General features: G+C 48.7%; 6 protein-coding genes across 7 annotated transcripts in view; 3 read left to right on the top strand and 3 right to left on the bottom strand.

The window, feature by feature from the left end:
• The window catches only part of LOC117583786 (homeotic protein labial), a 41369-nt gene extending 36789 nt beyond the window's left edge, over positions 1–4580 (top strand). For both annotated transcript variants that reach the window (XM_034272365.1, XM_034272364.1), the window contains exon 5: positions 3038–4580. In XM_034272365.1, the coding sequence (XP_034128256.1) occupies positions 3038–4048 (1011 nt within the window). In that variant the 3' untranslated portion in view covers positions 4049–4580. The remainder of the gene's footprint in view (positions 1–3037) is intronic.
• Positions 4581–4672: 92 nt separating this feature from the next.
• On the bottom strand, positions 4673–6230 carry LOC117583793 (DNA repair protein XRCC3). The gene is made up of 4 exons (XM_034272375.1): positions 5841–6230; positions 5611–5772; positions 5206–5549; positions 4673–5148 (listed from the first exon to the last, which is right to left on the bottom strand). The coding sequence occupies exons 1-4, from the start codon at positions 5893–5895 to the stop codon at positions 4702–4704; spliced, it is 1008 nt and encodes a 335-aa protein (XP_034128266.1). The 5' UTR covers positions 5896–6230; the 3' UTR covers positions 4673–4701.
• A 137-nt stretch (positions 6231–6367) lies between these two features.
• LOC117583799 (ATP synthase subunit e, mitochondrial) lies at positions 6368–6979 on the bottom strand. The gene is made up of 2 exons (XM_034272381.1): positions 6828–6979; positions 6368–6699 (listed from the first exon to the last, which is right to left on the bottom strand). The coding sequence occupies exon 2, from the start codon at positions 6665–6667 to the stop codon at positions 6422–6424; it is 246 nt and encodes an 81-aa protein (XP_034128272.1). The 5' UTR covers positions 6668–6699; positions 6828–6979; the 3' UTR covers positions 6368–6421.
• A 94-nt stretch (positions 6980–7073) lies between these two features.
• Positions 7074–12141, top strand: LOC117583784. Its single transcript, XM_034272362.1, has 4 exons — positions 7074–7680; positions 7747–8882; positions 8950–9064; positions 10072–12141. Exons 1-4 carry the CDS (start codon positions 7527–7529, stop codon positions 11661–11663), a joined length of 2997 nt encoding a protein of 998 aa, XP_034128253.1. The 5' UTR covers positions 7074–7526; the 3' UTR covers positions 11664–12141.
• Positions 12142–12353: 212 nt separating this feature from the next.
• Positions 12354–16615, bottom strand: LOC117583788 (histone-lysine N-methyltransferase PR-Set7). The gene is made up of 3 exons (XM_034272367.1): positions 16444–16615; positions 15602–16062; positions 12354–15516 (listed from the first exon to the last, which is right to left on the bottom strand). Exons 2-3 carry the CDS (start codon positions 15888–15890, stop codon positions 13694–13696), a joined length of 2112 nt encoding a protein of 703 aa, XP_034128258.1. The 5' UTR covers positions 15891–16062; positions 16444–16615; the 3' UTR covers positions 12354–13693.
• Positions 16616–16886: 271 nt separating this feature from the next.
• On the top strand, positions 16887–22999 carry LOC117583783 (bromodomain adjacent to zinc finger domain protein 1A). Its single transcript, XM_034272361.1, has 5 exons — positions 16887–17459; positions 17862–21533; positions 21602–21780; positions 21983–22439; positions 22505–22999. Exons 1-5 carry the CDS (start codon positions 17338–17340, stop codon positions 22596–22598), a joined length of 4524 nt encoding a protein of 1507 aa, XP_034128252.1. The 5' UTR covers positions 16887–17337; the 3' UTR covers positions 22599–22999.
• The last annotated feature ends 21 nt before the right edge of the window (positions 23000–23020 follow it).

The following is a 23020-nucleotide window of genomic DNA, read 5'->3' as shown; positions in this document are numbered from 1 at the left end:
TGGCTGCTCATTGTTGGGAGGCCCCAGGCTAGAGCATCATCAACATTTCATTTCATTTCGTTTCTTGGCCTGCGTTTTATTTTAGAAAAAAAAAGTGCGCGGCAAATGTGAAAATTAATTATACAAAGCGCACACGCAATATACTTTGTGGAGACACGCGAAGGGGGTCGAAGGGAGGCCAGCACGGTTTATGTGCTAATGAAAATTGCAGACTAGACAAGCGACTATTTGAGGATCCCTCTAGCCGTTGCTCTCTGTCTCACTCTCTGATCTGCTTGGCGTTGATTGAAATGCGTGTACGGCGGCGAAACTAAGTAGCTAGAAAAGCGCTTCTCTTCTGTCATAAACCTATTTAATTTTGGTTGTGCATGGGCTTTTGTTTGCCTTTCAGGCTATTTATGCGCTCTGTTTCTGTCATCTTCTATGCGCACACAGCGACACTATCTCTCACTCTGCACTCGCTCTCTCTCTCTCTCTCCCCCATTTAAATGTCAATAAATCATAAGCGAGCCTGGGGTAGAGCCGAGCAACACGACACGTTTGCCCTTTATTTTTAGACATTTTTTGGTTCCTCACATTTTTCAGCTTAATGAGGTTTAGTGTTTGGGATCAAAACAGCACAAACAATGAAGTTTATTTATGTAGCGGGATATCCATACAGAAGCGGAACAAGTTGAGAGGAATTCCAGAAACTGCGAGAATTTATGAAATATTTACCAAAACGAGCGAGATTGGTTGAGGAAAGTCTATGAATCAATTAAATCAGCCGGCAGAGAATTTTGGTTCATTTATTCCTCTCAGTTCTGAGCAGAGTTTAAGCTCTCAAAAAGGTATCCTCCACACAAGAACTCCCTAACCTCCTCAGCACTTAAGCTTCAAGTATCAAAAATTAAATGTGTTTTGGCTGCATAAAGCGGTAGTCATGTGGCTGATGATCTAGGGGTGATTTGCTCACCGCGGGCCACACGAAAAGTGCCTCGGAATGGAAGTGCCATAAAAACAGAAACCCATTCGAGTGCAGGGAAGAGGGAAATATTGAAACGAAATAAAAGGGAAGCCAGCATCTACACTTTCCGATGGGCCATTAAGAGTGTTCATAAGGTAAACATAGGAAATGCTTTATTGTTCATGAACGTACTTAATTGGCACTGGACTGGGAATTGGAATGGGTATGGGACCGGGCGCAGGATGAGTAATTGCCAGGCCAAAAATAATTATGAGGAAATTAGCCAGCCAGCCAGCCAGCCAGCCAGTCAGTCGGGGCTCTTTTCAGGTATAGGGAAGGGGCACGGCAGAGTACACTCATAATCCATCTTCATCCATAAAATAAACATTTTTCGTGCATGCATCAATCCCTCGTCGAGTACATAACGTTGTGTCTGTGTGCCTGTGTGTGCGTGTGGATAAATTCGAAAATATTTGGCAATCAATTAATTGATTTTCCAAGTGAAAATTTACGATTGTACATGTGTGTGCGTGTGTGTGTGTGTGTGTGTGTGTGTGTGTGTGTACTTGAGCATTTCCTTTTGAAAATTGATTGCTTATTGGGTGGGAATTGCGGGGTTATTGAGTGCCGTTTTCATGTTAATTTCATAATTTTTACGCTATTCCGGCCAAAATGAGCAAGCATGTCATATAGCAGTCTGTAGTGTGTGTGTGTGTGTAGTGTGTGTGTGTGTGTGTGCGGACATGCTGCTGAAATACTAATTATGTGCGCGATTTAAATAGATTTTTCATTTATTTAGCTAGGCCATCATTATACACTGGCAGAGGGTCGTTGCATTTTGAGCAGATAAATGTGAGCTTGTCCCTCCATAAGTACTGGAATATGTACAAATATTTTTGTTCATCTTTTGCTGGGCGTGAGACTACTATGAAGAGAGTATAGACAATAACGTAGCACTTAAGAATGTGTCTGCCTTAAGGCAATGCATCGTGAGAGCAGTCTGTAAATATATTAAAATTATTCTGCAAATAATTGAAAGAATGTTTAGAAATTAAACAAAAATATTATATTTAATTTAAAGCCATAGCTATAACTGAATAGCTCAAAAATATTTATTCTTTTCTTTTATTCTTAACAAAAATCAAACACATTTTTCATACCAAATTTATTCCAATCACACTTAAAATATGTAAACTCAATTAATATTTGATGAATTTCTTATTATCCCAATTGGCAATTATAAATATTTTGTACTCCATGTGTTCCATAGATCTTCTACGTACACAAATCTCAGAGTATCCCAAAGTTCGACTCCCTCAAATATCAAATATTTCTCGTATGTTTTTGGATGAAATAGAAATGAAATGCGTGAATGATAGGCAAATGTTTTATGTTGCGCCACTGAAGCTGCCGGGAGCTGTTGGTTAGGGTGTCGGTAGAGCAGTGCACACGGCATGGGCCGCTGCTGGCTGGTGGCTGGTGGCTTTTGACAGGCGCCCATCATTTCATCATTTCTGCTTGTTTTGAGTGACTGAGTGACGGGGGGGCGGAAGTGTTGTGCGAGCAGGATACACAATTCTCTAATTTTCTAATTATTTGTTGTACCGCCCCACTAATAAGGCCAAATGGGGCATAAACATGCATAATTATGGCGGCCCAAAACCGTTTTGGCCGTGATGGTGCCGGGCTGGCATTGGATTCTCTCACTCTGCTTTCAGCCAATTAGCCAGTGAAAGGGTTTAAATATTTGCAAAACTATTGAATATTATTTTAATTATGAGAATTTCATTAAAAGCTTTTGATACCAAAAATTAGGTTACATTCCTGGGTGTGCGGATCACATTCTCATACTTGAAATTTTGCCATTATATTCCCCAAATATATTTAAATATTTAAAAGCATTTCATGGTATAATATAAATCTGGGTTAATTGCAATCTGGGTTGTGGCAAATTCGAAGTATAAGAGAGTTATTTACTCATCAAGGTCTGCAACTAGCACCAATTACATAACTAAAATGCATTCAGAATATCTTTCCGTTTGGTAACACAAATTTCTAATCAAACCTCTGCCCACTTTGCGCTCTTTTCAGGTTAAAATCTGGTTCCAGAATCGTCGCACAAAGTGGAAAAAGCAGGATAATGTCACCAACAATGAGGCCGCAGAACACAAATCCACCAATGCAAATAAATCGAGCGGCGGAGCAGAGCAGTCGCCCACAGCACCAGCAACGACTGCAGGCAGTGGCAATGGCAGCTCCACCGTCGAGAGTGCAGCAGCAGCAACCAAAAAGTCTACAAGTGCCCAAGGAGAGAAAACTCGCGGCAACAACAACAACAACAACAACAACAATTCGGTATCTTTGGCCAACAACAATAGTGTTAACAATGAGAGCAAATTGGCCAACAAACAGACGAGCGCCAAAGTGAAGAAACAATTGAATGCATTGCTGGAGAAGGCAGCAAAAACAACAAATTGTGCGCCAAATCGCAGCGAGAACGAGAAGGTGGAAATGCACAAAGCTGGGGGGGAGAAGCGTCATCATACATCCAACAACAATGTGGGAGAGTCAAAGTCGATGCATCAGCGAATGCATCAGCATGCCATACCGCTGACCGTGGAGCCGGCCGCACCCTTGGAGCAGACGGAGAAGCTGGACATTAAGCTGGAAGAGTCGCCGCAGCATCGCGAGCTGCAGTTGAGTTTGCAGCGTGCTGCCGCGGCGGCCAAGGCTGCACAGCAGAATGGCTGCAGTCCGACGCCGGCGAATGCGGCGACGGCGGCGGCGCTGCTCAACGAAATGGATTTCGAGAGCAAGTTGGCAGCTTCCAAGATTTCAATAGCTTTGGCCAGCATGGCCAGCAAGCAGTTGAAGCAGGCGGAGGCGGTTGAAGCCAGCAAGCAGTTGAAGCAGTTCGAGGCCGAGGCCAGCAAGCAGTTGAAGCAGGCAGAGGTCCGGGCGGTGGCGGAGGCTGCGGCCAAGGATAAGCTGTTGAAGCAGGATAGCGAGTCTGAGGAGGATGAGGAGACGTCCACCGAGCATGGTGACTCCACAGAGGCGCACGACTCACAAGATCAGGACGTGTCGATGCGCGAGAACTAAGCTACGGAAACAGTCAAATTTTAATCTGTGCCAAAAAGTCGAATATTGCTCACACACACCCCACACCCCACACCCCACACACACACATTTACTACATATAACTAATTGTAATTGTAATTGTAATTGTAAACTATAAATATAATTTACCTAACACGTAACGCAATTGTAACGCTGTTTGTCACCCCCTAGGCGTGTGTATTTAATTTGTAATTTATTTTTTATGCTTAAGCGATTTCAAATGTAAATGTTGCCATTAGAAATGCATTTATGTAAATGTTTAATGGGAGCCACTACGTAAATGTAATTTGAAACTTTCGAAAATTTCATGTGATAATGTATACGAAGGATAAAGGAAAAAGGATAAAGATAAAGCGGAGGAGAGTTAATGCCCGGCGGCAAAACCCAATTACAAATTGCAAAAAATTGATTTTACTACTTGAACTATGAACTATAAACTATATAAATGTAGATCTAAGCTATGCTACCCTGTAAATTGAACATATTTATTGAGTGTTTGTACAAAAAAACAAAAACAAAACAAAGCAAAAAGCTAAATAAGGCAAAAAGAGAGTTACGGGCGCCGCCGTTACACATTTTAAATTCAACAAATTCAAAACAAAAGAAAATATAAAAAATAAAAATTCTATGAAAATTCACAAGCGTCGCACTTTGGCGGGCAGCTCCACCACACCCTGGGCGGTGATCAGAAACTCGGCAAAATCATTGGGCGTCTCTGGGGAGTACAAAATCTCCAGCTTGCGCACTGTCAGCAGCTGATCCTGGACCATGTGCTGCTTGGGCACGCGCGTAATGCACATGCGAGTGCGTCCCAGATGCGACCATTGCAGGCCCAGGCAGGGCGCATCATCCGAGCTGCCATTGCACTTGCTGGACACCTGATTGACGCACACCACGGCGCAGTTGTACTTGTCCGCGTAGCTAATCAAAGCATTGGCCAGACGACGCATTAGCCTGGCGCGCTCCAGGTAGTCCGTGAAGAGCCGAAAGATGGCACCCACCGAATCGATGACGATCAGGCCAATGCTGTGCTGCCGCAGCAGCCGCGGCAGATGATTGACAACACAATTAATAAGCGTATCCTAAAAGGGGATTGAAATGGAATAAATAAAGATCTTGGACTGCCTTTTCCCACTCACAATCTCGCGCTGATGCTCCACGAAAACGTTGCCCATTAGATTGAGTGACTCCTGGGGGTAGCGCGCCTCCATGGCGTTGCTCATCTCACGCAGACGTCGCGCCGGAAAGACATCCTCTGTGCATATGTAAGCCACGCCCTTGCCCAGGCCGCCCAGCTGCAGCGGCAGCTGCACACAGAGCGCCAGCTGCAGCAGCAGTTGTGTCTTGCCCACGCCGGCAGCGCCACAGATTTCGGTTATGCCCCGCGTGACCACACCACCGCCCGTGCAGCGATCCAGGGCGGGGCAGCCAAAGGACACGCGTGACCATCTGACATTGGCCAGCGGCTTGAACAGGGAATCCGCTGTGGCAGGAGAAGAAATAAGTTAAATTTGAGGCGCAATCTTGAGTATGGAGAGGCCTGCCTGTCAGCGGTGTCTCTGCCAGCCACTTGGCTGCCGCATCCTTCAGCACACGCACATCGTCCGGCGTGCACTTACGCACCAGCGTGTACACCGATGTGACGCGAGTGTCCAGAAACTTGACCCTGGGCGTCGTTAGCACTTCCTCTGGTGTGAGCACATTGACTAACAGTGGGAATTGCATTAAAAGCGCTTTAGAAGACACTTCAAAGAAAGTTGTGCCCCATTCTTACGGCTCTCGGCAATGTCTCTAATGCGCTTAGGTAATTGTTCCAAAAAGTTTGTCATCGCTGCGGCGGCCGGATCGAGTGTGTTGGCATGCCTGGAGCTGCTTTGCGTGCAGCCCGACACGGCAGGTGTCGCGTTTCAACACCTTTAGGAATTATCCCCAAGGCAGCGAGCAATGTATTGATCAAGCAAAACCTAAACGAAGGCAAGAAAGGGCCTAGCAGACAACCGGCATTCAGCGTGCAATCAGCAATCACAAAACGAGAGCATAAGTAAGCCGCAAAACGCTTAATGCTGTTCCAAATGGAAACTTGAGTTGACTAAACACTACAAATCACTTGCATAATTGTTTGTTTTCCAATCATTCATTTAATTGCGTACATTTTTTTGCACAAACATCAGAAGAGAAAAACACACAAGAACGATCGATAGTTTGTCGGCGATAGTTGGTGTCACGATCGTAGCCACTGCTGCTGCTGGTGTTGCGCCTCCTCCTGGCCATGAAATGTAGATGTTTGGCTGCTGCTGCTTGTGTTGTTGTTGCGGTTGGAGTGGGTTTTGAACTTAACATACTAAATAGGTTGCTCTACTTCTTGGGTGTGGGCTTGGAGAGCTCCTCCAGTGCCCGGATCTCGGCCTGGGCGTTGCGATTCTTCTCCTCGGCCAACTTGGCATCGCGGACAATCTTCTGCTGTGCCTCGATCTCACGGACCTTCTCCTCCTTCTTGGACAGACGGCTCTGGTGGGCGGCACCGTAGGCAATGCCCACAAGCAGCAGGGACCATCTGCCGAGCTTGATCAGCGGCGAGACACGGACTGGAGGCTGAGACATGGCTAGTAGTTATGTAATGGTCCGACCGAAAACTGCAAGAAAAAGGAAGACATTAGTTTTGTACACTGTTCTAAATGTTTCTCTGGCTTGATGTTTTAACCAGCGTTTCACTTGCGGCTGTTATTTTTATGCAAATATTCTATTAAATAAGCGCAATTACCACAAATCGATGCGATTGCAACACAGTAGCAAAATATAACCTTAAAACAGCTGTCAGATTGGCAACTACGCTATCGATAGTCCTATCGGTAGCTGTGCAGAGTTGCCGCAATATTTTTGCTTTTTGCCAAAAATAAGTACAGAATTGATTTATTTAATATTATTACGAGTATCTAGTGCACGTACGACTTGATTGAATGTTTCTGTTTGATTGTTCTTAAGTTGACACCTTTTTCGTTGCCTACATATGTTATCATAATTGCAACACTGAAACATACCTTGGCATCGCAATGTGAATGTCAAAAAGGCAGAACACTCAAAAACCTGGAAAAAAGTGTTGTTTTATTGAAAACATGGCATATTGCAGCTAAAACAGCAGGTGTGCACACAAAGTAAACGATTGTGTAATTAATAGCCTGGCTGCAGTGCATAGAAATTAAGTTTCGACTCGAAATTGACGCGTGTAAAAGGCAAACAAGAAAAAAAATTCCAACACAGACCTTGGAGTGGTAGCATACACATACACAACTGGCCAACACACACACGCGCACACACGCACATTGTGATAAACGGGGCCCAGTCGAAAACGTCATATATTTCCCCCCCGCCCGCTCGCTCGCTGCTTTAAGCCAAATTAGCAGACTTTCAAGGCAGGAAGTCCGCTCTGAGGATCCACCACCATCACGACGACAGCTGCAAAATGGTAAATGTGCCGCCACTGCTGTGCAGCACGCCGCCACCGATCGATTTTGGCGAGGACGACGACGACTCGGGCCTGCAGTCAACGATCAATTTGGATGACGACGACGACGACTTTGGCTTAGTCACCAGCAACCGCTCAGCGCTAACAAAAGGTAATTTTGAAGCTGCCAATTGGGCTTGTGATTTCGTTTTTAATTTGTATGCCGCCTCACCTGCAGAAACCCATACAGAAGCCCAACCTGTGTACAGCGAGAGGCCGCCTGAACTGGAGCTGACTAGCAAACCAAATGCAGAGGAAATAAGGCAAAATGTGGAGGCTTTCAATTACCAAGTGAAACAGTCGCCGTCGCTTGATGACTATCAGGAGACGCCGCCACCGCTAGAGGAGGAGCTGCAGGACGAGGATGAAGAGGAGGAGGAAGAGATAGCCAATATAAATGACAATGTGCCGTCCCTGAAGCTGGACAGCCTGAGTCTGTACTCCACGGAAAGCGTCTCCGCCGCGTCCACGCTGTCGCCTGTGGCAGTTGCCGAGGAGGAGATGCCAGCTCCAACCAAAGCACCAGCAGCAGCCGCAGCACCACCTGTACTCAGCCATCAAGTCACGCTGGAAGATGTGTCCGATGACAGCGACGATGAGTGTTCGCCAAAGAAACCCAAAGAATTATTTATACGCGAGGGAGCTGAAGATTTCTTTGCCATTGAAGTGCTGGCAACGCCCACAGAAACAGCCTTCTCCTTCCCTTCCGCCTTCTCCATGGATAAGCCAGCGGTTGAGGCGGATTCAGTTCAGTTTGCTGCGAGCTTTGAGCAGGTGATAGAACAGTCTGTGGAGCAGCAGGAGGAGCACCAGGAGAGTCCTGCAGCGACTGAGGAGGATGAATTTGATGACTTTGGCGACTTTGCGGACTTCTCGGCGGTGCCCGCGCCTGCCGTGGAGGTTATGCCAGTGGCTAAGGATTCCCCGGCGCCTGCTGCCGATGATGGCTTTGATGACTTTCAAGAGTTTGCCACGCCACCTGCAGAGAATGCTGACGATGATGATGATGACTTTGGTGACTTCTCAGAGCCGCTAACAGCAGCCATGCCCACAGTTGCAGCCGTACCTCCGCCACCGCAGCCTGCTGCAGCTCCTCTTAGCATCGATGAGCGCATTAAGCCCGTGCTGGAGCTTATGTTTCCCCTGCACCTGTCGATCAGCGCTGCAACTGAAGCCAAACGGCGACCGCTGGCGCAGTGTCAAAGCTTTAACTTTGGTGCCATCGAGCAGGCCCAAGCGCTGGACTATCACTGGACCAGCTCGGAGATGCGGCACTCCCTCGTGCGTGCGCTGGGCATCGATTCGAGGAATATAGTAGGAACAGAGCTTAGTTAGGAGTGGAATCAATCAATGTTCATGTTTTTTGTGTGTTTTCTTGCAGCTCTTTGGCGACAAGTGGAATGCTTCCATGCCGCGTTTTGCTGCCAATTTGAGTTTTGATCCGCTGAAGCCGCTCAAACCGCTGGAGGCGAGCAGTCAGCAGTTGTCCTCAGTGGGTAAGTGACTAAAGATAGTACCTACTTTAAGTACAGATTAAAACTCCACTTAGTTAAAACGCAAATTAACCGCCACACAAGTTTTTTGATCCAACTGTCGAATCGCTCGCTAATTTTGCTTTAAGTTTTTCTGCCGCTTTTACGGATTGGCTTGCCTAAACTTTTGGTTTCGTTTTGTTCCTCCACACACACACCCTCCCTCCCCCCTCTTCAACACTTGACATTTCTGTTCAAACTCAAAATGATGAAAATGATTTCGACTCGATGATAAAAATTGCATCCTAGAGACACATGTACAGACCTTAAAATTGGAAGAACTACTTGACCCACAACCAAAGTTGCTGCTGGCTGATAAAATAAATCTTGTTACCTCTAACTTCCACACCCATAAAAAAACAACAACAATGCAATGCAACAAATGAAACCCAAAATGCTGCTGCTGCTGCTGCTGCTGCTGTAAACCCCCTCCAAATGGCTCTCAAACCGATGCTGATGGAACGCGTTAACCCAACTAATCAAATGCACCATTCTACTTCATTAAACACATGCAATAATAATGCAACAATAAACACTAATCACGATGCCTTCTTGCTGGATTTTAGTAAGTTTTCGTTTTTCGTTTTGGGCGTGTGTTCGTTCCGTGTGCGTTGTGTGTGTGTTGTAGTTGTTTTTTGGTTTCTTTGCTCCCACCATTTTGTTACCCTTTTGGCACCCCCAAAAATCAAAGCAAAAACATTTGAAATTAGCTGCCCGAAATTAGCACAAGTTATTCGAAAACATTTTCTCACTTTATTTTAAGCTAGATTTTGAGCATGGTGAATTTACACACTTTGGTGAATAAGTTAGCGAAGAACGGAACCTTGTTGGTAATCTCACCATGCATTTTATGGCATAATTATGGCTGATCCTTCTCTTTGCTGACAGTACTGCAACTCTCTTTCGCTCTCTCTCTCTCTCTTTGCGCCTAAATATTTGCCTAAACTAAATCACTTTTTTCTTCCTCCTAGGACTGGAAGCAACCGCCGCCGCAGCACCACAAACGAGCCAAACTGAAGCGCGGTCTGGCGCGTCTAATGGGGAAAACTGTGTCCCTGCCAGCAGCAGCAGCAGCAGCAGCAGCGGCGAAATCTCCTCCAGCTTTAAGCAGAACCACAACCCTTGCGCAGAGCTTAATAGCGACTGCCTTGAGTCCACAGCAGCGGCATCAGCAGCAGCTGCTGCTGCAGCAACAGCGACGCTATCGACTGCTTTATCAGCAAACGGCTATGGCCACAACCTCAACGGCAGTGAGCAGCTGCATCAGCAGCAGCACCAGCAACAGTTTGATTTGAGAGCGCCAACTCCACCGCCAGTGGCAGCTCCAACACCACCAGATGATCTTAGACCCACGGCCAGCACACCAACTGGCTTTGCCATGCCACTGAAGGAGACACACATCTACACACCCTCGAAATCGGACACGGCTGTGGCGAGGACCACAACGCTGGCGCCCATTGATTTTGACTATGAGATTGCGGCGACGGGCATCATCATTGATGAGACGGTGGTCAAGAAGGAGTACCGCGATGTGGAGTACAAGCCGCCGCCATTTGGCCTGGACTCGCCCAGCCGCTTGGGCAGCAGCAATGGCACGAGCAGCTTTGAGCTGCCCACAACGACGCCCACAGTGGTGGAGGATGATGATTTCAGTGACTTTCAGTCGATGCCAGCGAAAACGCAGGCGGCGCTGCAGCCGCCACGGAACGGCACGCCCACATTTGGCGAGCAAATGATACTCTGTCCGGCCATACTGCTGCCACAGGCCATACCGCTGGCCAAGACGGCCATTGAGTGGGGCGACAATGCGCTGTCCAGCATCAATGCCGAGGAAATGGCACGCATTGAGGATTTGTTTTCGGCACAGTCCAAGCCGCCGACGATAAGTGCAACGGTGGCCAAGCAGCCGCCACAACAGCAGCAGCAGCAGCAACAGCAACAGGAGGATGATGAATGGTCGGACTTTGTGTCGGTGCCAGTGGGACAGCAGCAGCAGCAGCAGCAGCAACAGCCACAGCAACAGACCTTTAGCAATAATAACAATGTCAACAGCTTGAAGAAGCCCCCAACTGGCCCTAGCTCTGCCCCAAAGGACGATGACTGGTCGGACTTTGTGAGCAGCACGCCGCTGCCAGCGCGACCCTCCGCGCCACAATTCAACTCCGGCGCCTGGCAGAGCGCCAACTTCTACAACAATCCATTGAGTCTCTATCAGCATCAGAAGCAGACGCATGCACACAGCAATTTGGTGCCCAGCAGCAAGAGCAACACCAACACAAACCACAATAACAACAACAACAACAACAACAATGTGCCTGCGACTCCACAGCAGATACACATTATGCACGACTTCTCCACGGCGCCCTCGACAACGGTGGGAGGCGGAGTGGGTGCCACCTATCAGCAGCATCATCAGCGGCAGCAGTTCCAGATCGGAAATGCCAAGGTGGCACCACGCATATCCCTCATACCCGACTTGAGCTTTGTGGCGCCTGCGCTGCCCACCAATGCGGGCGCCTTTATGGGCTCGCTGCCCAAGCCCAGTTTTGGTGGCAAGAAATGACAAATGCTGCGAGGAGGCAAACTTCATGTGAATCCTCAAAAGAAACAGCAGCAGCAGCAGCAGCCGCCACGTCCACTGGCAGGAGAGGCCAGCATACTCACGTAGATTGGGCAGCGGAGGGGTGATCCTGGGGTCCGCCGTGGAGTTGAGTCAGTATTATGAATCCGTCTGATAATTACTTATAGAACCTCGGAGCCAGCTGAAAGAAAACTGTGTTTAATGTTGTCGTTGAAGTTATTGTTGTTGTTTGTTGTTGTTGTTGAAGTTGTTGCTAGAACTCCCCCCAGAAAGTGCAGCAAAAACTCCAGCTCAAAATTGAAACCAGAGAAACCAACTAGAGAGATTTTATGTGGCAGAAACCCTAGAGTCAGGGACTTAAAATCATTCCAGAGCAAACAACTCTTCCCTTTGTGACTGCCCAAGGTCCCAGCCCTAACCAAGAGAATACTCCAGAGAAGTACGAAGAAAAGTAAACCCCCAAAAAAACCAACCCGCCTGATGCGAACTTTTCTACCAATAAATAAATATATATAAAAACAATATTGGTACTTAAGTGAGGAAAAAACTAAACAACTTAAGACCTAAACGAGTAACGAGTAAACCTTAGGCATAGGCTAGCCATGTAATAAAGTTAGTAGATGTATTAGCTGGAAGTCATTCCCAGAGATGTGCGTGTCTACTCCCCCCCTGATGATCTCCAGTAGATGCAGCGCCAGCGCCCAAAAATCCGCTCCAGTTTTTTTGATGATTATTATTTTTGCGTGTTGTTAAAGTGTTTTTTTTTATGCATTTTTATTTATTTTACTTTATGTTGCGCTTTTTTTAAGTTGATAGTGTGTGGGTGTGAGTGTGAAAATTATAAACAATTATTAACTAGAACTAAGTGTTTTGAATGTAAACTTTAAACTTAAGTGTATGTAAAATATTCTATCGATTTTCGTGTGTGGTTTTTATTTTGCTAAGTCAATACAAATTAGAGCTAAAAACGTTTAATTACAATGAAACGATGCTGCTTTTTGTTTTTAAATAAAGAAATGAATTAAATCTATTTAAAAATGTATTTACTGTGTATAATTAAAAACGATATGCGCTGGTTACAGAGAAATAAAACTTACAATTTATGTGAATAGAAAATAAAACAATTATTGGAGAAGCTTCTGTCATTTTGTAGGTAGTAGAGGGGCAGGAGAGTGTATGTGTGTGTGTGTGTGTTTGAAACCTGCTTAAGTGTGTGTGTGTGTGTGTGTCTAAAGAGAGAGACTAGCTGTACCAGCAGTCCGTTACTCTCCTGAAAGCTGCTTGTGTACCGCATGGTTGTGTGTGGCTAAGGGCGTGCATGGGGGCGTGGGCGAGGCTTGTGTAGCACTATGGCAGTAAATAGTACGTAATAATAGGTTTCGAAATTACACATGTATCTAATATAAATATCTATATATAAATAGCATACGCGTTACACCCTTCCAGCAGCACTCTCTCTCTTTCGGAAACTTGCGTCTAAATGTTCAACAGTTAATCATTTCGTTATACTTAAACTCTAGCTAGATGAATGCCTTAATGTTTAAGCGCATTTTCAATTAGTTATTATCATCATCTCCTGTCTGGTCTCGTTTCTCTCTGTTTTTAGCCTGGCTGCCACGTAACATAATGTTATAAAAACCGCTAACAAATCCAGAAAATTTTTATATGTATGCTATCATGTGTGTGTTGGTGTGTGTGTGTGTGGTGTGTGTTGGTGTGTGTTTCGCCTATCCTTTATGATATTTTGAACTAACAGTTTTTCATACTTTTCCTCAAAATAAAAACTAAATTCGGGGGAGTGCCACGCCCAGTCCGCTGCGGTTCGCGTTTCGTTTCGAGGCTTGGAACAGTCTTTGAATGGAAGTAGGTTTTGTCTTGCCCAAATGGTTTGTGGATCTGGTTTCTATAGATAGATATAAAAGCTAAGAATTAAGCACACAAAAACCATTTAGCTGAACCGTTTCCGAACCGTTGACCGCTTCTGGCTAGGGCTTCTCCATGGACTCCCTGCCTCAGAAGGCCAGCCAAGGATGATGCAGCAGCGACTCCTTGGATCGATCGCCATAGTCGTAGGTCAGCTCCTCCCCCGGCGCAATATCATCCTTGGCCAGCAGCACCAGATGCGGTCGCTGCTTGATGACAACCACTTTGGTCATCAGATTGCCGGCACGCGAGTGATTAATGAGGCGTCCCAGCTTGCCCGTGTCCACCGTGGCATCGATGCAGTACTGCTGGTTCTTGTGCTTGAAGTAGTACATGTAGCAGCCGGCATTCTCGTCCAGCGCGTAGCGTCGCTCGCGATCGGTGGCATCGCTGATCGAGATCAGATCGCCCACATACTCCACGACGAACTCGTTGCGCTTGAAGTGACGCACGGCGACAACGCCGCGTCCCTTGCCCATGAAGTTGCGCACCTGCAGGCCCTCGGAGCGCTCCTCAAGCACCGCCTGCTCGAGGTTGCGCAGCCATTCCTCCTTGACGGCTGTCTTGGTCTTGCGCACGCTTCGCCGCACCGGAAAGAAGTCTGTCATCTCGCGATTGCCATTCGTGGCGGCCAGGGGCAGTGGTCCGGGCTGGATCTTCGAGCCTGTCTTCGACTTGCCTTTGCTAAGGGCAGCCCTTGGCTTGGCTGGCGCTGGTTTGAGCATTGTTTTCGCATGATTGTTGCTTTTGTTGCTAATGGCTATGGGTACTTTGTTCAGGTTCTCCAGCTCTTCGGCAGCCTTCAGTAAGGCATGTACATCGTCCTCATCCTCATCGCCCTCATCCTCCTGATCCACATCATCATCGTCATCGATTATGACGACAATATCCTCGTTCGTTGGCTGTGTGCCTGGCTGTGGCTGTGGCTGTGTCTGTGGCTGGTGGTGGTAAGGCGCTTGTGGCTTTGGCTGATTCAGTCTTCGTCGCGACTTGCAGGCGGCAACCGCCGCTGTCGTTGTCGGCAGCTTGCGTGGCGACTTTCTCGGCGACAACAGATCGCCCTTCATCAAAATGCCGGAAGTTTTGCGTGCTCCAGGTACTAACATGCCGCCGCTCCCTTCGCGGGGCAATGTCTTGATCGGCGAGGGGCAGAGTATACGATGAGGTGTGGCTGGCTTGCGGCGACGCGTGGCCGCAGCTGCTGGCGATTCAGCCGTCAGGCTCAGGCTGCAGGCAACGCCACTGTCGCAGGAACTACTATCATGTTGGTCCAATTCGAAGGCGTTAAGATGCGGCTGAAGCTGTGGCTGAGGCGGGATAGCTGCCGGCATCTCGGCTTGCTCGGCGCCTCCTCCATTGAGTGTCACAATCTGATTGAAGCGGCAGCCATTCAGCACGGAAGGTGGCGATGAGAAGACAGCGCTGCCCAGCTCGAAACTTTTGTTGATCTTAATGCTAGAGGCTTTGGTGGGCGTGCGATCAATGTCCAGTGTCAGCACCGGTTCCTGCAGGAAGATATTGTCTGTGGTGGCACTGGCACCGCCGCTGCTGCTGCTGCTGCTATGGGACGAGCTGTGGCTATCCCGCAGCGCCGACCGATGTGTCTGGAAGTCGGCCGTCAGTACGGGCCCGGGACTCGTTTCGCGCAGCAGAAATGTGTCCTCCTGCTCGAGCTCGCGCTCGTGTTGGTAGGAAGGTGAATCGGAAGAGGCCGTCGAATGGCCATCGTACAGCAGATCGCCAACAACACGCTCCAGTTCGTCATCCCCCAGCTCATCGGACAGAGCAAGCTCTGTGGATATTGTCTTTTGCTCTTCAATTGGCTCATCATGTGGTGTACACTTGGCGGCAGCATTTGCTTTGAAAAAGTTCTCAATGGTGCGTGTTTGGGAGCGTGTGGCCAGCGGCACGCCTACAGAAACAAGAAACCGAGCAAAAATCAGTAAAGCTAACCTCAAAAAATGCCAACAGATGGCGGCAGCAACAACAAAACTCACCAATTGTTCGATCTGTTAACGCCTTTGTTGGCTTGTTGCCTTTGTTGTTCGCCTCCTCCAATGTCAGCACATCGGAGGAAATTTTGAGATTTTCACTGGCCTTCATCAGGCGGCAGTCTTTCCGCTTGGGGCTGGCAAAATATTGATCATCGAGCAGATGATTGCCGCCCGCAACGGCCACAGCGGCGGCAGTGTCCATGGTTAGAGCTCCGTCTGTGGCAACAGCTGCCGCTGCAGAGCCACCACCAGTGTCTTTGGTGGGGCGCGCTCTCCTGCGCACCATTATCATCTATAAGCGTGGGGCTCGGGGCGGGGCGCGTGATCGCAGCCACGAAGATGTAGGCGAAGAGGTGCGTTCGTTGGCGCGTTTTTCCGTATGACGACGACGACTGCTGGACACGAGCGATGTGATGGATTGCCAGCAGCGAAGCGTTCACGCACACACACTTGCACAGAGACGACTGCAATTAGCCAAGAAGCATCCGAGACACAAACGGAAACAGAAACATGAAAAGAGGAGACAAAAAACGAGGGGGGACATTAAAACATTTGCACTTCATAATCGTATGCTGAAGGTATGTACATAGATAGATGTACATAGATATGTACATGGTTATGTATGTACATACATATGTGTGTTTGCAGTTTTTCTTTCACACCCCGCGCGCGTACAGTTTTGCTCCACACAAAATATATCGCCTTTTGTTGTTGTTGCTTTTGTGTGTTGCTGTGTGTGTACGAAACGAGGAAAAGAGGAAGACAACGGAGAAGAGTGGAGCACTGGCACAGAGTGAAAGAATAGAAAAAAAAACCCCTGCTGTGGGTGTTGTGTGATCGTTTACCTATCTGAAAAGGCTGTCGTCATACGCAGCAGCGCATTCTATGTGGTTTAAGTTCTCTTATAAGCATTGCAATTGATTGCACTGCACTTAATTATGTTATTAGTTGCACTTTTCCGCAAACTTTTTTTGGTTGTTCTTTCTTTTGCTTTGCGTCTGTAACAGGACTGCTAATTTAGCTTATCGATAGGCGCGTAATTAGTGCAGCCATCGATAGCGGAATAATTGGCGCGCAAATAAATCGCACATATTGTTTGAATTTATGTTAAAAAAATTAGTTGCATTACACTTTCCTGACAAAAAAAACCGTATAAAAATAGATTATAGTTATCTAAAGACGATGCGATACTAAAATTTGCAGTGAATTCCATTTAGCGTGCTCTTCTCTTCTTCTTTCTCTGCCCATTTGCTGTGTGGCATTTCGCGTTTGACGTCGTGCGGTAACATTGTTTGTGTTGCAAAGCAAAGCAAAGTAAAAGAAAATTGGGCGATTCGCAAGGCGCGCATGAAAATAATTTGTGCGTTAAAAAATAACCAATTTTCAAGTGTAGACGCTGATGAAACCCACAGAAAATATAATAGAAAGTGGCTGAATCGTAGCGTTCATCGGCTGTTCATAAATGTGTGTGCGAGCACGGCGCGCAAACCGCTGAAAATACGCTAACAAACGGCAACGGGCAGCCGTGCGAAAACGCAAGAAAAAAATTGGGCGCCTTTTGTGAGAAGATTGTGTGTGTCGTCTGGCCTGGCTGTGGCACATTTCTTTACAATTTGCGCTTCTTCCCAACAGGCAGCAGCCCCAGCCAGCAGTGATTCGCGCGCGGGTGATAGACAGAGCAGTGAAATTGTCAACTTAACTTATATTTGGTGCAATTAAATATAAATACATAAATAAATATGCCGATTTGCAAGCGGGAAGGCTTCGACCTAAATCAGAAGGAGGGCAGAAACGATACATTCCAAGATAACGACTTGGTCTTCTGCTGCTACATCACCAATCGCATTTTCCGCGACTATGAGTAAGTACACCTCCCATTGACCCATGCTCCAGGTCCAGGTCCTTTAGGAGCATCATTGCAAAGCGAAGAGTGCGCTAAAGTATACAACAAAGCGACGCCTGGGAACGGAACGCATGCAACCGACCGATATACGAACATCGCGCAAACACACACACACAGGCATGCATAATGTATGCTTGGGTGTGAGTGTGTGTTCGTGTGGTCCTGGACCGCGGGGCACAAACAACGCTGTCGGTGGCGGGAGTAAAGCGCGCGAACCAATTCTCAGCTGCCGCCTGCTCCCAGCTGCTTTTGCACAGAGTTGCCACCCCACACAAAAAATAGGCGCGCATTTAACGCCTAATTTGAAATCGAAATATCTAGAGCTGCTCAATACTGATATACAAATTATTTTCCAAACAGAAACTACTTTCGCCACGTGATGGCCATCAATTCAACGGTGTGGCAATGCGAGGCAACCGGCCGCGACAGTCTTACGTACGAAGAGGCGCTGAAAAGCGAACGCGCTGCCCGCAAGAAGATGGAGCAGTTCAAACAGAGCCTCCGCGCGCCCGTGCTGCTCGTGGTGGAACATGCACGCCAGTCGGCGGTGAAGACACTCAACCTGATGGTGGCCAAATTCCTTCGCAAACGTTACTTCATCAACGAGGAGGTGAGCGTGACGACCAAAAAGAACACTGCCTATGTGGTGGTGGCCATACAGCCAGGCAAGGGCATGCCGCTGCCCAGCAACGATATCTACGAGGACACAGACGCGCTGCAGTATCGCCTGCGTGCCGCTAAGGGTGATGCCAGCACAGAGATCGTCGTGTCCTACGAGCACATAAGACGCCAGCGTCTGGAGTTTAATATGGAAAATCTGGGCATGTTCATCAAGAATAATGTCACAAGGGTGGACGGGATACTCCGCCCCAAGCCGGAGGCCTACAAACAATACGTAACAGATGCTGGCGTGAGCTTTGCGAGCATTTTCATTGGCAAAATGCCGCGCTATTCCCCCTCTAAGATCAAGCGACCGGAGCCCAAAGATGCTGCAGCCAAGAAGCAATCAACGCTGAACAAATACATTGTGTCGGATGTGTCCGAGGAGTCGGCCGCCAAGGCTAAGGAGAAAGCCAAAGCCAGTGCCAAGCAGCTGGCGGAGGAAATGGAACGTGTGCGCCTGGAAAGGGCCGCGAAGCTGGCACTGCTGGAGCGCGAGAAGGCCGAGAAGAAGGCGCAGCTGATGGAGCGCGTGGAGTTCGAGTGCAACAATCTGCTGACCAAAACGGACGATCTGGAGCGCTGCGATCAGCGTGTGCTGCCGCGCTACAAGCCAATTGTGACGCTCCTGCCGGAGCAGCTGCTCGGCGATGCCTTCATGATGCGAGAATTTATGCACACATATTCCGGCCTGCTGTCTGGCGTGGAGGTGTTCCGGCAGAACCTAAGCTTCTATGAGATGACGCGAGCGTTGAGTGCACGCGAGGTGGCTGGTCCACTCTCGGACATCATTCTGGTGCTGCTGGGCACCGTTTTTGATCTGCAAAAGGAGGAGGAGGATGAGTGCACCGTCAGGTACATGCTAGGACGGTATACCGCGCCCAGTGAGCCGTACATCAGCATGGGCCATGCCACGCGCAGCCACTACTACGCCAAGCGGCACTTTTCCTTCAAGATCAACGAACTGCCGCTGGACGCGCTGACGCTGAGCGAAGTGCTGCGGCTGCATCTGCTCAGCTCGGGTGCGATTGTCAACGAGAAGGCCGAGAAGTGGCGCATTATGTACCGCAATGGCTATGCCTCACGCGAAGATCCCGGCCTGGAGTTGCGCCTGCAGCATGCGCATATCCTGCACAGCCTCAGGAACACCCCGATCTATAAGATGAGCTTCCCCGACATTATGTGCGTCATTCGCTGCCTCATGTCGCAGATTCTGACGTACTCGGGCACCATCAATCTGATTGAGGAGCGCATGGAGCAGACGGCCAAGGCCAAGGTGGAGCTGCGCACGCTCATACAGGTGGAGAATCGCCGCTTGGCTGCGCTGGAGATGAGCAAAAGGAAGCTGACCCACGAGCATCACTTGGCGTGCAGCGCGGAGGAGCTGAAGAATGATCCGGCGAAGAAGCAAACGCTGCTGGAGAAGCTGAACAAAGACATTGCGGAGCTGCACGCCAAGTCGGACACGCAGCACAAGAAGCACGAGCAGCAGGTGTTCGCTCTGCACTCTCAACTCTTCAATTTCCTTGTGTTTCTGGGCATGGATCGCTGCTATCGGAAGTACTACGTGCTGGAGTCCATGCCGGGCATCTTTGTGGAGCATTCCCCTGATAGCCTGGATACCTGTCTGTCGCAGCCGCCGCTGAACAAACCCCAGGCGGAGATTAGCAACCAAGCGCAGCTGCCCAAGAGCCGCAAGGAGCTGCGTCTGTACCTGCTGAAGCTCTATGGCGAGGAAAAGTCACGCAAGCGTGCGAAGCAATCGCTGGAGAACAAGGAGAACCAGGAGCATCGCATCAATGGCGATGCCGAGCCCATGGAGGTGCTGGCCGAGGCAGAGCCCCTCGAGGATCCCACACCGCACGAGCTGCTCATGTGCAGCGGCGATCGGCGCAGCTGCATTGTCCACAATGAGAGTCAGGCTCAGTCCGAGCGTCAGCGTTGGTCGTACATCTACAAAGCGGAGGACATTGACGAGCTGCTCAAGAGCCTCAACCCACTGGGGATTCGCGAGTCGGGACTGCTGGAGGAGATCAACGGGCTGCGCACGCTCATCGAGCAGCATGTGAGCACCTGCCCCGTGGAGATGCTCACGCTGGAGACCGAGCAGCAGCGCAAGAAATTCCTCAGCACCATGCACACGGAAACGCATCGAAAGTATTCGGAGGCCAATTTTCAGCTGGCCGAGGGCACAGATTTGAATCATGTGATGCAGCTGCATCTGGTGGATCGCCTGCTGCAGTTCGAGACTGACATTTACACGGGGGATTTGGGCAGATTGAAGGTCAAGGATATGGAGAAGTGGCGGAACGACCTGCTCGAGGGCAAGTACGATCCGCAGGTCAAGCTGCAGTGGGGTCCCGGTGGCAAGCTGGAGAATCTGGCAGCCTCGGGCTCCGACAATGACTCGCATGAGGACTACGAGGATGAGGAAAAGGGCGCTGTGACTGTAGGCAAATATGCCACAAAGCCGTACCGCGATCCGGGGCAGTATTTGGACGAGGAGTCTGCCGACGAGGAGGGACAGGAGACGGAGACGCTGCATAACCAAGTGCGCAACATGGCTGGCGCCTTGCTGCAGGTGGAACAGGCCATTGGCAGGCGTTTCCTGAAGCCACCCTACGGCATGAAGAAGTGGGATCCCAAGCAGGATGTCCTCAAGCAGGAGTGTGAGGCGCGACTGCATCAATGGGAGGTGTCCCTCATGGAGAGCACCAGCTATGCGCAGCTCTTTCTGCACTTCAATATGCTGCACGACTGCATTCAGTGGATTCGCTCCACGAACAAGTCGCTGTGCAAGGTGTGCCGGCGTGGCAGCGATCCCGACAAGATGCTGCTCTGCGATGAGTGCAACGGCGGCACGCACATGTTCTGCATGAAGCCCAAGATGCGCTCCGTGCCCAAGGGTCATTGGTACTGCAATGAGTGCGTCAAGAATCTCGGCCTGAAGAACACAAACGATGAGAAGGAAAAGAAAACGGCGGCACAGCGTAAGCGCAAGTTCATTGTGGAAGATGATGATGAAGAGGAGCCCGAGGAGGAGGAGGAGGAGCCGGAAGATGAAGACGAAGAGGAGGCGCAGGAAGAGGCGGAGGCGGAGGAGGAGGAGGAGGAAGAGCTTGCCACAGATGACAAAAGCGAAACATCCACACACTCGTCCTCGAACAAGCAGAATGGTCGACCTGCGCGACGTCCTCGTGGGCGTCCCAGCAAACAGAAGCGACTAACAGCCAAAGAAATACGAGCAGCTGTCGAGGATGAAGACGAGGAAGCAGCTGCCGATGAGGAGGACGAGAGCGAACCGCTGGACAGTGAAGCGGCCGAAGAGGTCTCCGGCGATGAGGATGTCAATGGCGAGGAAGATGAAGAAGCGTAGGTTTTTGATCGATTTTTTTAATCCCAAATAAATGTTGAACTTTCTTTGTTTTTTCTAACCCCAGCGACGATGAGAAAGTGTGTCAAGTGTGCTTCTACGATGGCAGCGAAATACGCTGCGTACGCTGCAGTTTCTACTATCATTTGGAGTGCGCACAGCTGAAGCGACAGCCACGCGCGGATTTTGTGTGCAAAAAGTGCAAGGCCACAGAGACGCAGCGGCCGAGACGTCGTCATAGTAATGGTAGGTACAGAAAGAGCAACGGCCAAGGTGAATTTACTAACAGGGTAACGTTCTCCGCTGTAAATTCACCTTGGGTCGGGGTGTGGATCTTGGCTAAATGACTAAGTCCCCGAAATACAGAGCCCTGTGGTGAGGCTCCCTTTTAATCAAAATTCTCCTTTATCCTTATTTCCTTAATCCTTAATTCTCTCTTATCCCACAGTCAACGGCCACGATGATGATGACGATGACCAAGATGAACCGCACGCCAAACGTTCGCGCTCCTCACGCAACTCCTTGCGCATCTCGCTGGACAAATCCGCTCGACACAGCAGCAGCAACAACAATAACAACAACAATAGCAGCAGCACCAACAACAATAACAATCATCGACGCAGCGGGCGACGCATGAATGACAACTTGCCGCTGAACAGCGCCGCGCTGTACGATCTGCTGGAGCAGATTATGAAGCACAAGGCCGCTTGGCCATTTCTGCGTCCCGTGCTGACATCGGAGGTGCCCGACTATCATCAGATTATCAAGACGCCCATGGATTTGGCCAAAGTCAAGTCCAAGCTGAACATGGGCGAATATCAGCTGAACGAGGAGGTGCTCAGCGATATACAGTTGGTGTTTCGCAATTGCGATCTCTACAATGTAGAGGGCAATGAGATATACGAGTGAGTAGCGCGGAGAACCACTGCCCTCTGGAAAGATTTTTCTAAATATTTTGTTTTCCTTGCAGCGCCGGCTGTCAGCTGGAGAAATTCGTGATTGAGCGCTGCAGGGACATGCAGCTGCCGTTCAGGCCCAGTGACATGAACGAGTCCATTTGCTGAGCATCTCAATTTGCTGATCTCTCTCCCCCCCCCCGTTTAGCGTTCGTGTACATTAATTAATTCTTTAGCTTACTTCAGGCACACACATTCGGCGACATTCTAGATTTAAGCACTGGCAAAATTCACATTTTGGCAGTCACTTAATGTAGATAACTAGTTAATAGCTATCGTATATGTATGTCCTATGTTTAGTCTACGCATTTACGTTAAACTTAGACTAAAGATTAGGCCTGTCCCTTCTTCACTCATAAGCGTTCATTTCTGTTACTTTTTCGAAGACAATTTGTATTCTAGTTTATTTCGTAAATTCCACAAATTCCACACATTACAATCAAAAAAGGAAGAGAAAAATTAAAAATCAAATCATACAAATTACAGTTACAAAACCTGAACTAAACCCTGAACTGTTTTCGTTATGTTTC

This window comes from Drosophila guanche, unplaced genomic scaffold (genome assembly GCF_900245975.1).
Source record: "Drosophila guanche unplaced genomic scaffold, DGUA_6, whole genome shotgun sequence".
Classification (NCBI taxonomy): Eukaryota; Metazoa; Arthropoda; class Insecta; order Diptera; family Drosophilidae; genus Drosophila; species Drosophila guanche.
Note: the sequence above shows the minus strand (reverse complement) of the source record. Positions and strands in the feature narration are given on the sequence as shown.

What these genes read in the sequence shown, in the direction of transcription:
- LOC117583783 (XM_034272361.1), top strand. Translation starts at nt 17,338, where the DNA reads ATGCCGATTTGCAAGCGGGAAGGCTTCGACCTAAATCAGAAGGAGGGC. An exon ending in CGCATTTTCCGCGACTATGA is followed by an intron (nt 17,460 to 17,861) that starts GTAAGTACACCT and finishes TTTTCCAAACAG; the next exon opens with AAACTACTTTCGCCACGTGA. An exon ending in GGCGAGGAAGATGAAGAAGC is followed by an intron (nt 21,534 to 21,601) that starts GTAGGTTTTTGA and finishes TTCTAACCCCAG; the next exon opens with CGACGATGAGAAAGTGTGTC.
- LOC117583793 (XM_034272375.1), bottom strand. Translation starts at nt 5,895, where the DNA reads ATGACAAACTTTTTGGAACAATTACCTAAGCGCATTAGAGACATTGCC. An exon ending in TAGAGACATTGCCGAGAGCC is followed by an intron (nt 5,773 to 5,840) that starts GTAAGAATGGGG and finishes TCCCACTGTTAG; the next exon opens with TCAATGTGCTCACACCAGAG. An exon ending in TGGAGCATCAGCGCGAGATT is followed by an intron (nt 5,149 to 5,205) that starts GTGAGTGGGAAA and finishes ATCCCCTTTTAG; the next exon opens with GATACGCTTATTAATTGTGT.
- LOC117583799 (XM_034272381.1), bottom strand. Translation starts at nt 6,667, where the DNA reads ATGTCTCAGCCTCCAGTCCGTGTCTCGCCGCTGATCAAGCTCGGCAGA.
- LOC117583784 (XM_034272362.1), top strand. Translation starts at nt 7,527, where the DNA reads ATGGTAAATGTGCCGCCACTGCTGTGCAGCACGCCGCCACCGATCGAT. An exon ending in CCGCTCAGCGCTAACAAAAG is followed by an intron (nt 7,681 to 7,746) that starts GTAATTTTGAAG and finishes CCTCACCTGCAG; the next exon opens with AAACCCATACAGAAGCCCAA. An exon ending in TCAGCAGTTGTCCTCAGTGG is followed by an intron (nt 9,065 to 10,071) that starts GTAAGTGACTAA and finishes TCTTCCTCCTAG; the next exon opens with GACTGGAAGCAACCGCCGCC.
- LOC117583788 (XM_034272367.1), bottom strand. Translation starts at nt 15,890, where the DNA reads ATGATAATGGTGCGCAGGAGAGCGCGCCCCACCAAAGACACTGGTGGT. An exon ending in GTTAACAGATCGAACAATTG is followed by an intron (nt 15,517 to 15,601) that starts GTGAGTTTTGTT and finishes TTGTTTCTGTAG; the next exon opens with GCGTGCCGCTGGCCACACGC.